At 35.6% G+C, this 14,140-nt stretch overlaps 1 protein-coding gene across 2 annotated transcripts; it reads left to right on the forward strand.

Annotated features, from left to right (window-relative positions):
- The first annotated feature begins 3,333 nt into the window (after positions 1-3,333).
- On the forward strand, positions 3,334-10,338 carry LOC107809742 (NAD-capped RNA hydrolase DXO1). 2 transcript variants are annotated; one of them, XM_016634414.2, is made up of 13 exons: positions 3,334-3,875; positions 4,886-5,121; positions 5,743-5,808; positions 5,907-5,985; positions 6,114-6,193; positions 6,291-6,314; positions 6,626-6,750; positions 7,412-7,628; positions 7,712-7,765; positions 8,029-8,075; positions 8,545-8,629; positions 9,692-9,755; positions 9,916-10,338. In XM_016634414.2, the coding sequence occupies exons 1-13, from the start codon at positions 3,461-3,463 to the stop codon at positions 10,017-10,019; spliced, it is 1,596 nt and encodes a 531-aa protein (XP_016489900.1). In that variant the 5' UTR covers positions 3,334-3,460; the 3' UTR covers positions 10,020-10,338. The 2 variants fall into 2 exon arrangements, with proteins under 2 accessions (XP_016489900.1, XP_016489901.1); XM_016634415.2 differs by lacking the exon at positions 7,712-7,765 and having other exon boundaries at positions 3,335-3,875.
- The last annotated feature ends 3,802 nt before the right edge of the window (positions 10,339-14,140 follow it).

Consider the following 14,140-nt stretch of genomic DNA (forward strand, 5'->3'; position numbering starts at 1 on the left):
GGTAGACTTAGATATCATGTAAAGAGTAAGTGAGTCGATGATGACTCTACTGATTTGTAAAGGCCTCTTTTGGTGATTAATGAAAATATAATTACCAAAAAAAAAACATAACTAACTTTGTCCTAAATTACCAAGTGGATTATTGCTAGGCTGTCACTTGGCTTAATGTGGAGACTTTCTCTCATTTTAATAATATATAGAATTTTAGTTTTATTTATTTTAAATCTAAATACGATCATATTTAAAACAAATTTTAATTTTTTTTAAAATATAAACAGATTGTTAGGTGTTTGCCATGATTTTCTTACCATATTTGGTTTTCCTATTTATTGAAGGAAAGAGCAATATAATTACCTTAATTGTATTTTCCTTTTTGTAGAAGGAAATTATAATTCTCCTATACTTGGCTAGTCCTTTTTCTTGTGGGAAAAGGTTTGGACTTCTATAAATTGAGGATCCGTCCTTCTCATTCAGTAGCATCCACAATGTAGTCATAGGGACTTGAGAGTAGTGTTTAGGGGGAGAACTTTACGGGACAAGTGTTAGTGTGTCACTTGTGTTTGCCTCTTCGTGAGGTTGTTCTCTCGATATTTTGTACTCTCTTTTTATATAGTGGATTGCTCATCTCCGCGGTGGACGTAGGTTAGTTGACCGAACCACGTTAAATGTTTGTGTCTCTTTTGGTATATTTCTCCTTTGTTGTATGATTTATCGTCGTTCAAGGTTTGCTTTGCTAGCTTCCGCATGACACTTGCTTTTTACGGTCCTAACAAGTGGTATCAGAGCGAGGTTCAAGACGGGTTCATCTTGGCGGGTTCAATTCTAGCTGCAACATATTTGACGATAATCGTGATTTTTGTATGAGAAATTTGACCGGTGTGCTATACACGTTGAGACAAACTTTGTGGTGGAGATTTGGAGATGCAACCTGTTGAAGGCTATGTGAAGAAGGTGGATCAAGTTTATTTTGTCAGAAAATTTCGGCCAAGAGGGAGAATTGTTAGGTGTTTGCCATAATTTTCTTACCATATTTGGTTTTCCTATTAATTGAAGGAAAGGGCAATATAATTACCTTAATTGTATTTTCCTTTTTGTAGAAGGAAATTATAATTCTTCTATACTTGGCTAGTCCTTTTTCTTGTAGGAAAATATTTGGACTTCTATAAATTGAGGATCCGTCCTTCTCATTCAGCAACATCCACAATGTAGCCATAGGGACTTGAGAGTAGTGTTTAGGGGGAGAACTTTACGGGACAAGTGTTAGTATGTCACTTATGTTTGCCTCTTCGTGAGGTTGTTCTCTCGATATTTTGTACTCTCTTTTTATATAGTGGATTGCTTATCTCCGCGGTGGACGTAGGTTAGTTGACTGAACCACGTTAAATGTTTGTGTCTCTTTTGGTATATTTCTCCTTTGTTGTATGATTTATCGTCGTTCAAGGTTTGCTTTGCTAGCTTCAGCATGATACCTGCTTTTTACGGTCCTAACACAGATAAGTATTTTACTATTTTGTTATAAATATACTGATATTCTTAATTCTGGATTCCCTTCTCTCATTTTGCATTCATAAAGGAATCATGGAAAAAAGAAATTGAGAAGGCAACTTCGGTGCCTACCGTACTGTGGAGCTCAATAACTAGTGCAGTCTTATAAATATACATGGAAGACTATAGTACATTGATCACGCCCAACTCTAGTCCTAAAAAGGATAAGCGGTCGCTGCAAATATAATCTGGTCTAAAAGTCCGGAGTCGAATCCCACAGAGAACTAAGGCTTAGCTATATCTGTTTAATATCACTAAAAAGACAAGTTTAACAATTTTCTAAATTATAAAGATTAAGATTTATATTTCTAACTAATTAACTAGCAAATACTAGAAAACGGTAAAATTATCAACTAACGAGACAAAGGGTTGGAGACTAAATTAAAGAGGTCTAGAGTTATGATTTCTCCAATTGTCGGAATCCTTCTAGCTATATTCCCTACAATTTCGCCGATGTATTATCTACTGATCGTGAGCACTTTAGGTGCCGTAATTCTCTCTCGAGCAACTACAACAATTTACTAGACATATTCTCTCGAATTACGCTAGTTGGCTTTATCTAACCACTCATTATGACCACGTCAAAGCTTTGTTATTTCTAAACCTACCTTTAAACCTGCTGTATTGATTTCTCACATACATTAGAAGTGACGTTGTTCAACAATCACCTAAATATGTATCCTTTCTCAAGCAACACATAATAAATAGGCACAGTCAATCGATGGTCATTCAATCAACAACAATAAACACGTAGTTGAACAAGTAGAGAAATCCAACGGCTCAATTATATAAAAACATAACAAGAATTTATCCTACAAAAGGTTCTATCAAAACCCTAGAAAATAATTTAGCTATTCATAATAGTATGTAAAACTACAATACTAAAAATCATAACCAACAATGAAAAATAAGAAGAGGAAGGAAAAACTCGTTGAAGAATTCCCCGCCTTGCTCCTATTGTGTTCTTGACTCCTTAGGTCGAATCCTCGGTCTCCTTAGCCTCCTTAGGTCTAATTTTTATATCAAAAGTGTGTCCCACCTCTTAAAAATACCGTTTTTCCATGTATATATACCAAGTAGGGTCGGGCCCAAACAATTATACCTTCTCTTACGCGAAAAAGGACAATATTTCACGTTTGGACTGCTGCGGCCGTGGTCAACCGCGGTCAACCGTGGTATATGGCAGGCATACTGCCTCAGCCCGCCTCAGCTCCGCGGTCGCATTTTCGAACGCGCTTTTCACCCTGTTCCGTTTGGAATTTAAAAAAACGTAAAATATGAAAGTTGTAACCCTTTGAGTTAGATTTCCAACCATATATTGTGGAGCCCAAATGGAGTTCTGAGCAAAAAGTTATGTGTATTTTACTAGACAGTACGCAATATGCCTACTCGAGTCTTCGTTTTGTTGCTTTATCATCTGTTGATCCCTGAATACGATCCTGACTTAATTCCTTGGGCTTTTACTCAGACTTCAAAGCTCCAAATCACTTGAATTCATTCCATAACATCTATATAGCTCGGAATCACTCCTACAAGGCATAAAATACATCGTTAGTGTAAAACATTAGCGATTAAAGCGCAAACTCAACTAAAATGCAATAAATTAGGTGGACAACTATTCATATTAATTCATAGTTCTGTCTGCTCTAACCAAAATGGCCCAACATATAATTCTGATTGGGCCCATAAAGTTATTAGGCTTAAGCCTAAACTTGTCAAAGCCCATAAATGGTTTTCCCAAACAATTACTTGTGACTCAAAACGCTATACTCCATTTACAAACTTTGCACTATACCCCCCAAAATATATTAAACAAGCACCCAAAAGATCCACAAGAACAAATTTGATACGCAAACATACGCCTAAGATCAAATCAAAAAGATACCCACCTACTACTCCGTGTATACCCTCACCAATGCCCATGAATTTGAAACGCTTATTTGGAGAAGACGAAGATGAAGAAGAAGAAGAAGAAGAAAATTATTCAAACCAACAACAACAAGGAGAAGAGAATCAACATCATAAATCATCACCATCATCACCATCATCATCATCATCGTCATCAGCCGCCGCTTCATCATCATCATCGGCATCTTCATCGGGTTCATCATCATCAAATAGGAGTAGAAGTAGTAGTGGCGGCAGTGGTAGTGGAAGTGGCAGTGGAAAAGAAGATGATGACAATGGGGAAGTAATTTCTCATAATAATAATCATAATAGTAGTAGTGGGTATTTTCAAGAAGAAGATGATGATGATGATAAGGATCTTTTTGGGTCTGATAATGAAGATTATGTTAAAACTCTTTCTAAGAGTCCTTTTCCTGTTCCTGGTAATTTCTTACTTACTATTCTTTGAATATTTTGCTGCTAGGTTTTGAGCTAATTCTGGGTTTTATTAGTTGGTTTGATATGTGGGTTTATCTTTTCAAGTGTTTTTGAGGGTTAAAGTTTGCAACTTTTCAGCTCAGTTGGTTATATTGGAACATTTACTTCTAGGATTTGAGCCCCTTTTGGGACATTGGATTGGGTTTTTAGTTGGTTTGCTAGATGAGTTTATCTTGTTAAGTGTTTTTGAGGGTTAAAGTTTGGAACTTTTCAAGTTTTTGACTCAGTTGGTTTTGTTTGAACACTTTATTTCTAGGATTTGAGCTCCTTTTGGTCAATTTTGAACTGTGTTTTGGTGGTTTTGACAGATGGGTGTATATTTTGAAATGTCTTTGAGGGTTAAATTTTGGAACTCTGCAGGTTTTGACTCTGTTAGATTGATTTGAGCACTTTGCTTCTAGGATTTATTAAGCTGATTTTTGGAACATTTAAACTTGCTTTTTGTTTGCGCTGAGTGATTGGTGTATATTTTAATTGTTTCTAAAGGTTGAATTTGGGAACTTTTGAGGATTTTAATTCTGTTAGTCTGATTTCATCAACTTGGAAAACTTTTTAAAAAGTAAATTAATTATTCAGACATGGAAAATTCTGTTAGTCTTTTTGCTGTTTATAGGATGATAGAGTTCTACAATTTTCTTTTTGATTTGGATTTTTGGTATGCTACTATTTGGCTGTTTGTACAGGTGTTTTAAGTGCATTCTCGTATTAGCACTTCTAATTACCTTTTAGGATATAAAGCTAACGGAAATGGAGATGTGGCTATGTTGACACTCTAATGAATAAGGTAAATGCGTTTGAGTTATTAGTGTTTGGTTTCGAGCCGTGAAAGAAGAATGCCCAGCTTAATAGCATTTTAAGCTTAACTAATAGTAATTCCAATTGCCACTGTTTAGGTAAATATTCCATTAATTGGGTCTATTGTTGTTTAAGATCTCCTTCTCATTCTCTTTTGCAGTTTTACCCCCTATACGTAACACTAACCACCACACAAGAGGAGGCTTTGGCCGGGGTCGCTGGCAAAATGATAGAGGAGCTGGCATCCTTCCGCGACCTGGACCTTATCCCCCAAGGCAGAATTATGGTTATGGTCCCAAGTTTTTCAACGGCCATCGTGATGAACGCTTTGTCTCTGAATTGAAGTTTGCAAAGAGTGAAGAAACCTTAGCGAGAAAATGTATAGCATTTCAAGAGGTAAGTTCTTTCCCTGGTTTTTCATATTTCCTCCTTTTTGATGCCAAACTACATAGTTAAGCTCAATTGATGTTTGCCAAGCCAACTTTTAATGGTACCTGGGCTGATTTAATGCACAACCTTAGCCTCAAAATTACGCCTTTGTTAATGTACTGAGGTTTAACCGTTGTACCACAAGTTTCAAAACTCTTCCTTTCTTTCCCTAAAATCCGTGCCGAGTCATACACTGCCACATACATTGGTAATGAGGGAGTAATGTTTTTAATAATTCTCCACTGTAGGGGCTCAGCTCGCCCCCCTGTTATCAAACACTATATTCTCTCACAAAAACTTTGCTTGTTCTTTATCACATGGATGAACTGGAGTAATTGGAGCAGAGATGGATGGTGGCTTTGTATGATCCCCCGCCCTCTTCTGTCCCTCTTCCATATCCTTTAAAATTAGGACCTTCTTGGTGCCTTGATGCTTTACCACTCAGTGCACATGAGAGAGAGAGAGATATTGATTCTTTTCTTGTTGGGGTGTGGGGGTAAGGGGGAGGGGAGGTGGAAATTATTGTGTGTCTTTGCTCCTTGCATATTTTCTTCTAATTTATTGTAGTCTATTTTTTGGGATAAATAGCCATGTGAACTCGCGTGCTTCAGTCGAGTTGAAGGTGGAGAAGTCTACTTTGACGACCGCAGCTTGGTAAGTATTGTCTTTTCCTTTTATTTCTTCAATGACATTTCAGTATTACAAATCCCAGAATGACCAATCATAATAGCACATCACTTTCGTATTATCAGAGGCTATTCAAGCGTCTAATTACTGAAGATGTTGGAGCAGACCTGAATGAAGGCTTTGACACTTTTGTTGAAAAGAAAGGTATATTCTAGAGGGATGAAAGTAGAGAATATGCAACGTTTAGATGATTGATGATTAGGCTCAGAGTTTCTTGTGTTTTCGCTCTGCACCTCTGTGTATATTGTCTGACAGATATGTCTCTTTGGAAGATTTGGGTTCTCAAGGTTTTGGTGACTTACTGGCCAGTATCAGGAATAAAAATATACCACTTGATAGAATGCATTTTGTGGTAAGGATTTGTTGTCTTTTCAAGTTGTTATCAGAACTTCATGTGTTTGGCAGTTTATTTGATGGTGTTTTGTTTTTCCTTTTCCCTTGTGACACAGACTTATCGCAACAACCTGAATAAGGTAACATTGAATCTCCTCTTACTGATTCTTCCATAATGCAGAATGACCAGTTTAAGAGTATCAAATGTTGATTATGGAGAAGATCATTAATCTGCAATATTTTTGGTCGACCAGTTCAAAACAGGAGACCTTGATTTGATGTATTAATAGTTCACTTCTTCAGCAATAACTGCTTTTTGAACTGACACAACTAATATGCATTTGTATAATCTTCATCTGATATCCTTGATAGGAAGATCCAGATATAATTGTTCAGTTGACATGATACTTGAGTCTGTTAACACTCGTCTTGGTATCCTGTTTGTCTGCAGATAATGGCTACTGCTTATCTCAGGCATGAACCTTGGGAAATGGGAGTGCACAAAAGAAAAGGGGTCGTTTATCTTGACGTACATAAACTGCCAGAAAGGCCAAAGAGTGAGCTGGATCGAAGAAGGTTCTTGCGTGTTTCCATTTCTTGCTTTTAAGAATAGCAATGGAGTTTGAATGCAGTATCTCTCCATTTCTCCACCTTTCCATTTTCCTTTTCCTACTTTTGGTTCCGACCCTAGAGTTTTTTTTTTTTGGGGGGGGGGGGGAGGGGGGGAATCCCCTTAGGATTTGTTATATACTCTGTTTTACTTGGCTCTGTTATAGTTAATATTTGGGCAACAGAAGCTTATTAACTACAATGTTCTTTGGAGTATCAGCACTACGTGTAATTTAAAGACCAGTTATAGTGTTATAGCTATGAAGATGTCTGTTAGAGTAATTATTCCTTTTTAATTTGTTTTCGTTCCTTGAAAAAAATTAGTACAAGGTTCAATGATAAGATATCAAATAATTCTAGTTGGTCACAAGTATATTGTGATCAAAATATTCCCACACCTTCAAAATTTTTACAACATAAAAGTAGTCTGCTTTTTCTTTTTAACAGTCGATACTAGTATAGCAGTTGTGTTTAAAGAGTATCAGTTATAGTTATTAGAAATATTAATTTTTGTAGTAGTAACAAAGTTGATTAGTATAAATTTGTTAATCATTAGAGTCAACTAATATGCTTTGCTTGTTTGTTTTTCTTCTTGTTTGAAAAGGCTTCTTTTTACCCTTTAATCTAGGTGTTACTGGGGATATTGTTTCGAGAGCCTTGCAACGGAAGACCCGACGCGATCTGATGGAGAAGGGATACACCACGTTGATGCCAATGTTGAATATTGTGCTGTAGTTAAGACCAAATTAGGGGCGCATCGTATTTTAATGGGGGCTGAAATGGACTGTTGTGATTCAACTGATGATGGGAGGAGGTTTTATGTTGAATTGAAGACTAGTCGCGAGGTATGCCTGCCTATTGGGTTCTCTTCCGTTTTTCCATTCTTTTCTGATTTTTAACTTGTACACCTCATTTCTGCTATTTACAGCTGGATTATCATACCGAGGAAAGATATGAGAGGGAAAAATTGCTCAAGTTTTGGGTATTGACAACGGAAACACATTCCATGCTCTATGCAGATTCTTCCGTGCTTCATTATTTCTTTGAAATACCAAATTAATGACGCATTAACATAAGGATTAGTTTTGCGATGGTGCAGGCTATCCCAAGTGAAAATTAAATAATGAATCACCTGAATTTACTTTTCCCTTCAACTTCGTTTATCAACTGTTTCTAGATTGTCCTTCGTTTGAAGCTTTCAAGTAGTCTATTACTTTCACTTATGTGTATTCTCTTTTGTTGCAGATCCAGTCCTTTCTTGCTGGTGTACCTTATATTGTTGTTGGTTTTAGGTAATTTACGTGCTGTGCTCTTCCATCTATGCTTTTCCTTTTCCCTTCTAAAGGCTCGGGGGACAGCTCTTGCCCTTTATCAATTGATCTGTTATGCAACTTAATGCCATGTTTTTTTCTCTTTCATCTCTCCATTAATGTTCAACAGTAATGAGAATGTTGTTGAAAACATTAAAATATCTTTCTTTGTACTTCGGTATGAACAGAGTACCTTGACAAATTTGATATATGCCAATGGATGACTAGTTTGAATCATATAGACATCTTGTACATATCTTTGGCACCATCTTGGTATTTAGTAATAAAACATGTTACCTATTTAAAAAAATGTGCTCAGTAATCTTCTTCACAAGATTTCATTGCTAGTTGTGTTCTTCCGGTGACTGATCATGACCCTAGTCAAATTTGTTCGTTTTTCGGCAAGTGTTGTAGGTTAACTTTATGAATCTGTAATCGTATTATACTGTAGGGATGATGCTGGTCGTCTTGTCCGCACAGAGAGATTGAGAACTAAAGATATCACCCACAGAGTAAAAATGAAAAATTATTGGCAGGTAATTAATCTCTTTGTTCTGAGATATGCATAAATGCCTATACTTCTGTCTGATCTGTTGTGGGAGGGTGCTTCGTGGTCTCCTGCAGCTCCAATATACTGAATCGTTAGCCACTACTGCAACATGTATTTCTTGTTTATAGATTTGTTCTTATCTCAGCCTTTTGGTGGGGTATGGTTTTCTATTTTTCTTTCTTTGACCTTTTTTTTGTGGGGGTGGGGGTCACAAGGGTGGATTAAATTGTGGTCCTCATTTCGTATGAATCTCCAACATAGTGGTTTGAAAGAATTTGAGCATCCAACCTAAAACCTTAAGGTAGTGAATAGAGGTGTACAAGACCTTTATAAAGGAAGCCCTTACACAAAATCATGCGGGAGAACTATATAACTCAACAGCCTTCGACATGTATAACATGATTTGGGGGGTCAACTCGTACTTTAATATCTGACCTACCAAGTGCGGGAATAAGTTTGGCAAGAGTTGGCGCTAAAAGTACCTAAGCATTAGCATCCAACTTAGAACTTTAAAGATAATGGGTGAAGCAGCCTAAGATCTTTATAACTCAATAGTGAAATTTACCAGTGGTTTGCTGCACAATATTAAGCTTCAGCTAGTTGAAAATATTGAAGGTCATCCACCAGTAGCATAGTCATTGACATTGCATACTTCAATCAGGGATCGTAGGAGTTCCCCATGGGTCTTCCCCGCACCTCTGTCGCATCCAAGGCCAGTTGCCCTCTTATTTTTCTTATCGATCTACTCCTAAGGAAAAAACAAAAACAGAAGAAGTTTAAAAAAAACAAGAAGAAGAAATAGTGATCTCTTTTCTACACTTAGCTTTCATAGGAATTGGAGCACTACCTGCTCCGTAATGGAAACCAAGCAGTTTCTTATCAATATGCACTGGGTAAAAAAATGTCTCTTGTTGCTTATGAGCCTTACACATGAAAGACATCAGGGGAAATCTTTTATCGCTTTGGTTTCTCTTAATTTTTCCTGGTGAAATTGCCAAGTTAGCAATTAGGTTCCAGTTCTCACGTCTCTTGGCTGTTGCTGTGGTAGGGTGGAGTGTGCTTAGCATTTGCAGATGAAGTATTATGCTGGCTCTACGGGACGGTTAAAGAAAGTAAGAACACTAGTAAAACTTTTTTGTTGAGTGTCTCCTCACTTTTTCTTTTTCTTGTCCGAAATATAATTTGATTACTTGGAGGAAAGAAACAAAAAATTTGAAATGCTTTCAAAGCTCTGATACCAGTTTGTTTATTTACAATGTTGTGAATCTTCAGATGAAGACTACATATTGCAGTTTGCTCCACCTTCTGCGCGTTTAGAGCTTCTTCAAGCTCAATCCTGCCCAGATGCAATAACTGACCATGTTCAACAGTTATAGTACCTATTTTGGATGATCAATTCTTCATAAATGGTTTTGATGTGGTAACGTAACAATTCTAAATGTAGCACTGTTCGCTGAAGAGTAAGGACGTTCCCCTTTTCTTTTGCGGAATTTTTGTATCAACTGTAATCAGTTGTAAAGTTTTTGAGATGCAAGAACATTCACCTTCATTACAGTCGTTTACGTTCAGTTTTTATCCAAGTTAAGTTGTAAGAGGCAGCGGAATCCTCCTTTCCATTCCTCTAAAACAGGGAATAGTGTAAAAGTTTAACGGAAGTGACTACAAAAATTGGAATTCTCTATTTTGTTCTTTGAACTGTGTATTCCTTGTCTTGGGAGTTCTATCATTTGTATTTCTAATGGGAATTTGATGATGAAGTTAGATCATTGTCAATTTTGGTTTTGAGAATGCTAGCTTACAACAATAACAACAACAACAACCACTCAGTATAATCCCACAAGTGGGGTCTGGGGAGGGTAGAATGTACGCAGCCTTACCCCTACTCTGGAAGGGTAGAGAGCCTGTCTCCAATAGACCCTCGTCTAAAGAAGGTGAAAGAAGTCCTGATAGCAAGTAATAACAAAATAACTAATTAGAAAACTAAATCGAAGATAGCAATAGATAGAGAATAGGGGTACCGATAGCAAGTATTTAAGAATGCTGCAGCTTAAATGCATAAAATGCATTTTGCCCTTTCCTACGATGAATACAAGTAGTAAAGTTATGCTTTATTAGTCATTTATTTCGGTATATGTTGATTTTTGAGTCACGAACACTGAATCCAAAAGATCCCTTCTTTTTTCTTCTTCTATATTGAATCTTATATGACAACAAAAGCAAGTGGAAGAATTAAATAGTTATATCGTAAAAATAGCACGGTATAGCCAGTTTTCGGACTGGTCATTTAAAAATAGCCAGCGTTTACCAAGTCAATGAAAAATAGCCATTATTTTGCTGCAACAGTGACCTGTCCAGCATAATATACTGGAGTTCGATACACCTGTGTATGAACTCCACCATATTATGCTGGACCAGTATACTTTGCTGGCTCCAGTATAATATACTGGAGACTGGAGCATCGGTGCTCCAAACTAGGGCTGTGCACGGATCGGATTGGATCGGATTTAGCCTATTTCGGATTCGGATTTCGGATTCTGAAAAGGGCAATCCGAATCCGATCCGAATTAACATTGGATTGGATCGGATTTTAAACTTTGGATCGGATAATTTTTCGGATTGTTGGATCGGATTGTCACAAAATTTTTCAACAATTTAAAGTTCATTCGGTGTCTCTATCTCATCTTCCATCTATCAAAACAAACAAAAAAATCAAAATAAAATCAAAAGTTGAAGAATAGAACATGAAATAGACATAAAAGACAGAAGAGAAGAGAAGAGAGGCGGAAGAAAGAGACATAAAATCAAAGTAAAATCGGAAGTTTGAGTCATTGAGACTCTTTTAGTCTTCACTGAAGAGAAGACAGGTGCAAGACAGGCGGAAAAATCTAAGTGAGTGAGGGAGTGTGTGAAAAATGAATAAGCATAACCCTAAAATTTTAGTGTGTATTTATATAGGTACATATAATTTCGGATATCGGATCGGATCGGATTAAAATCATACCAATCCGAATCCAATCCGAAAATCCGAAATTTCATAAAACACAATCCGTATTCAATCCGAAAATCCGAAATAGAGTGGATCGGATCGGATTTCGGATATCCGATCCAAATGCACAGCCCTACTCCAAACTCCAGTATTTTATGCTGGACCGGTATATTATACTGGAACTCCAGTATATTATGCTGGAGAATTTTTCCGGATTTTGAACAGTGTTTTCGTTCAGATTTATCTTTACATGAAAAGTAGCTAAATTTCTATTACTTTTAAAATTGCGGTTATTTTTGAACGATCACATATAAATCTGACTATTTTTGAATTTCTCCCAAATATCATAGTGCTTGAAAATGGGCCAAACCTTAGGATAGCACCTGTATCTTAACAATCAAATATGACCTTTGAAAAGTTCATAGCAATAAAATATGCCAAGGCATATCTGTTTTTAACTCAATCACTAAATAAATACCACTCAATTAAAATTTCAGTTGCAGAAGTGATCAATTGAAGAAATAAAAATTGCTAGATTTATCCTTTGTGGGTAATAGTCAATGCTGACTTAGGAGATTTAGGGGACACTTTATTGATTCAACAACAAATTTCATTCCACATTAAATTATTTTAAGGACATCAAATGAGAAAGTTCAACATTTGGATTAAACTCTTTTATAGAGTCAAAATGTGTTTCACCGAATTCACGTAGGCACGGGTCCATGGGATTAACAATGAAATCGCAGATCGCGGCAAGGTCACGTTTAACGTCATCTCAAACCTTCCAATTTTTGTGACATTTTTGGTGCATCTATATTTGATATTATAAAGATTCAATTTCTCCCACTTTTAATTTCCACCTACAACTTCTTCCTGTATGTTGTTATTTTGCAAAATCAAGTTTAGGGTTCAATTTTTGAGCTTGAGCCATCCATTTGTTGGAAAAAAAAAGAGACACACAGAAGTAATCAACAAGAATTAAGATGGTGCCGCTATTTCAGAGAGAAAATAGAAATAGAGAAGGAGAAAAACGAAAGGACTCACAGTTTGAAGATAGTAAATGGAAATTACGTAATAGGAACATGTGAAATTAAGGAAGAAAAAATAAAGTTACTCCTAACTCATTTGCAGTACATTGAAAGTTGGAAGGAATAGTGATCAATTTCTTATTACTAGGTGGATCCTAGTTATAAGATATGGAGTACCAAGTATTAATAATACCTTTCTGCTTCTATTCAGTTCCTACAATCTCAGCTTATTGGATTCTCATACCATCTCTGTGCTCGTGATGAACCTTTTTCTTTGCTTCAATTTAGATTTCAAATATTAATGGTCGTATATCATGTTGCAGTAACAATAAGTAGTTTAAAATAATTATTAAGTTGAGAAATCAAAACAAGGGAGCAAACTTTAATTGTATTATGAATTGCATGGAGGATTAGTGTTACAAGCCAAATTTGGAGGGAGGTATGTGAAATTATACTTATATAAAAAGTAAGTAATTTTTAAATAGATTATTAATTCTAAAATGTCCGAATATTAGAAAACTAATTGTGACCTATCATGTAATTATTGCTTGTACATTGTCGAAACTCATACTTGTAATTGGGAAGGCCTTGGTTTTAGGATTCTCTCATTGTAGCTAGCGGAGTCTAAACGGAATTGGTTAATTCTAATTTTTAAAGAAGAAACTCAATTTAAAAAATTACATATGCAAAGCGGAAAAATTCATATATGGTGAAAAAAAAAAGTAAAAATTTCTCTACCCATCTCAACAATAATTTAAAAGAAGAATACAATTATTATTAACCCTAATTCTCATCATAAATTCTCTAATATATCAAGATATTCAAACATAAAGCACATACAAGAAATTTACCAAATGAGCAAGAACTCAACTGTTGTATCGCAAAGCAACATAACCACCTCCGGCCTGTAATCACAACTAAAATATGTTGAACAATTGATGACAATTCTTAAAGTAAAATAAAAAAATATGCACGTCTCTTACAAATAATTCCTTAACAATTAGTTTTCCTTACATAAATGACATAGAGTTGTAAGGCTTAACTGAATTAGAATTCCCATTATAAATAAGGTATGCTTCCTTTATGTAGTGGGCTAGTGGCGGTGATTTTCTAAAATCTTGGTTGATTTTTGAGTTCTATTATAAGCAAAATTCTAAATTTTACAATTTTACCCACTATGGTATTGTCTTTTCCCAAAAAGAATTAAAATTTTAAGAGTATAAAAGTCGATTAACATTTTAAGAATATTTTTGTCGTTTAATATTTAGCGTTTCAACATTCGTGCTTTTATAATAATATAAATATAGATATAAATATAGATAGATATAGATATACAACAAAATAGACCTTATATACATTCCTCACTCACTTGGGGTGCTAATACCATTTGGCAGTACATGCCATATAAACTTTGGCAAAATATAATTAATTTACATTGTATTTTTATTTTTCTTTTGTGATTCTTTTATCTAATTTCAATTAA

This window comes from Nicotiana tabacum, chromosome 1 (genome assembly GCF_000715075.1).
Source record: "Nicotiana tabacum cultivar K326 chromosome 1, ASM71507v2, whole genome shotgun sequence".
Lineage (NCBI taxonomy): Eukaryota > Viridiplantae > Streptophyta > Magnoliopsida > Solanales > Solanaceae > Nicotiana > Nicotiana tabacum.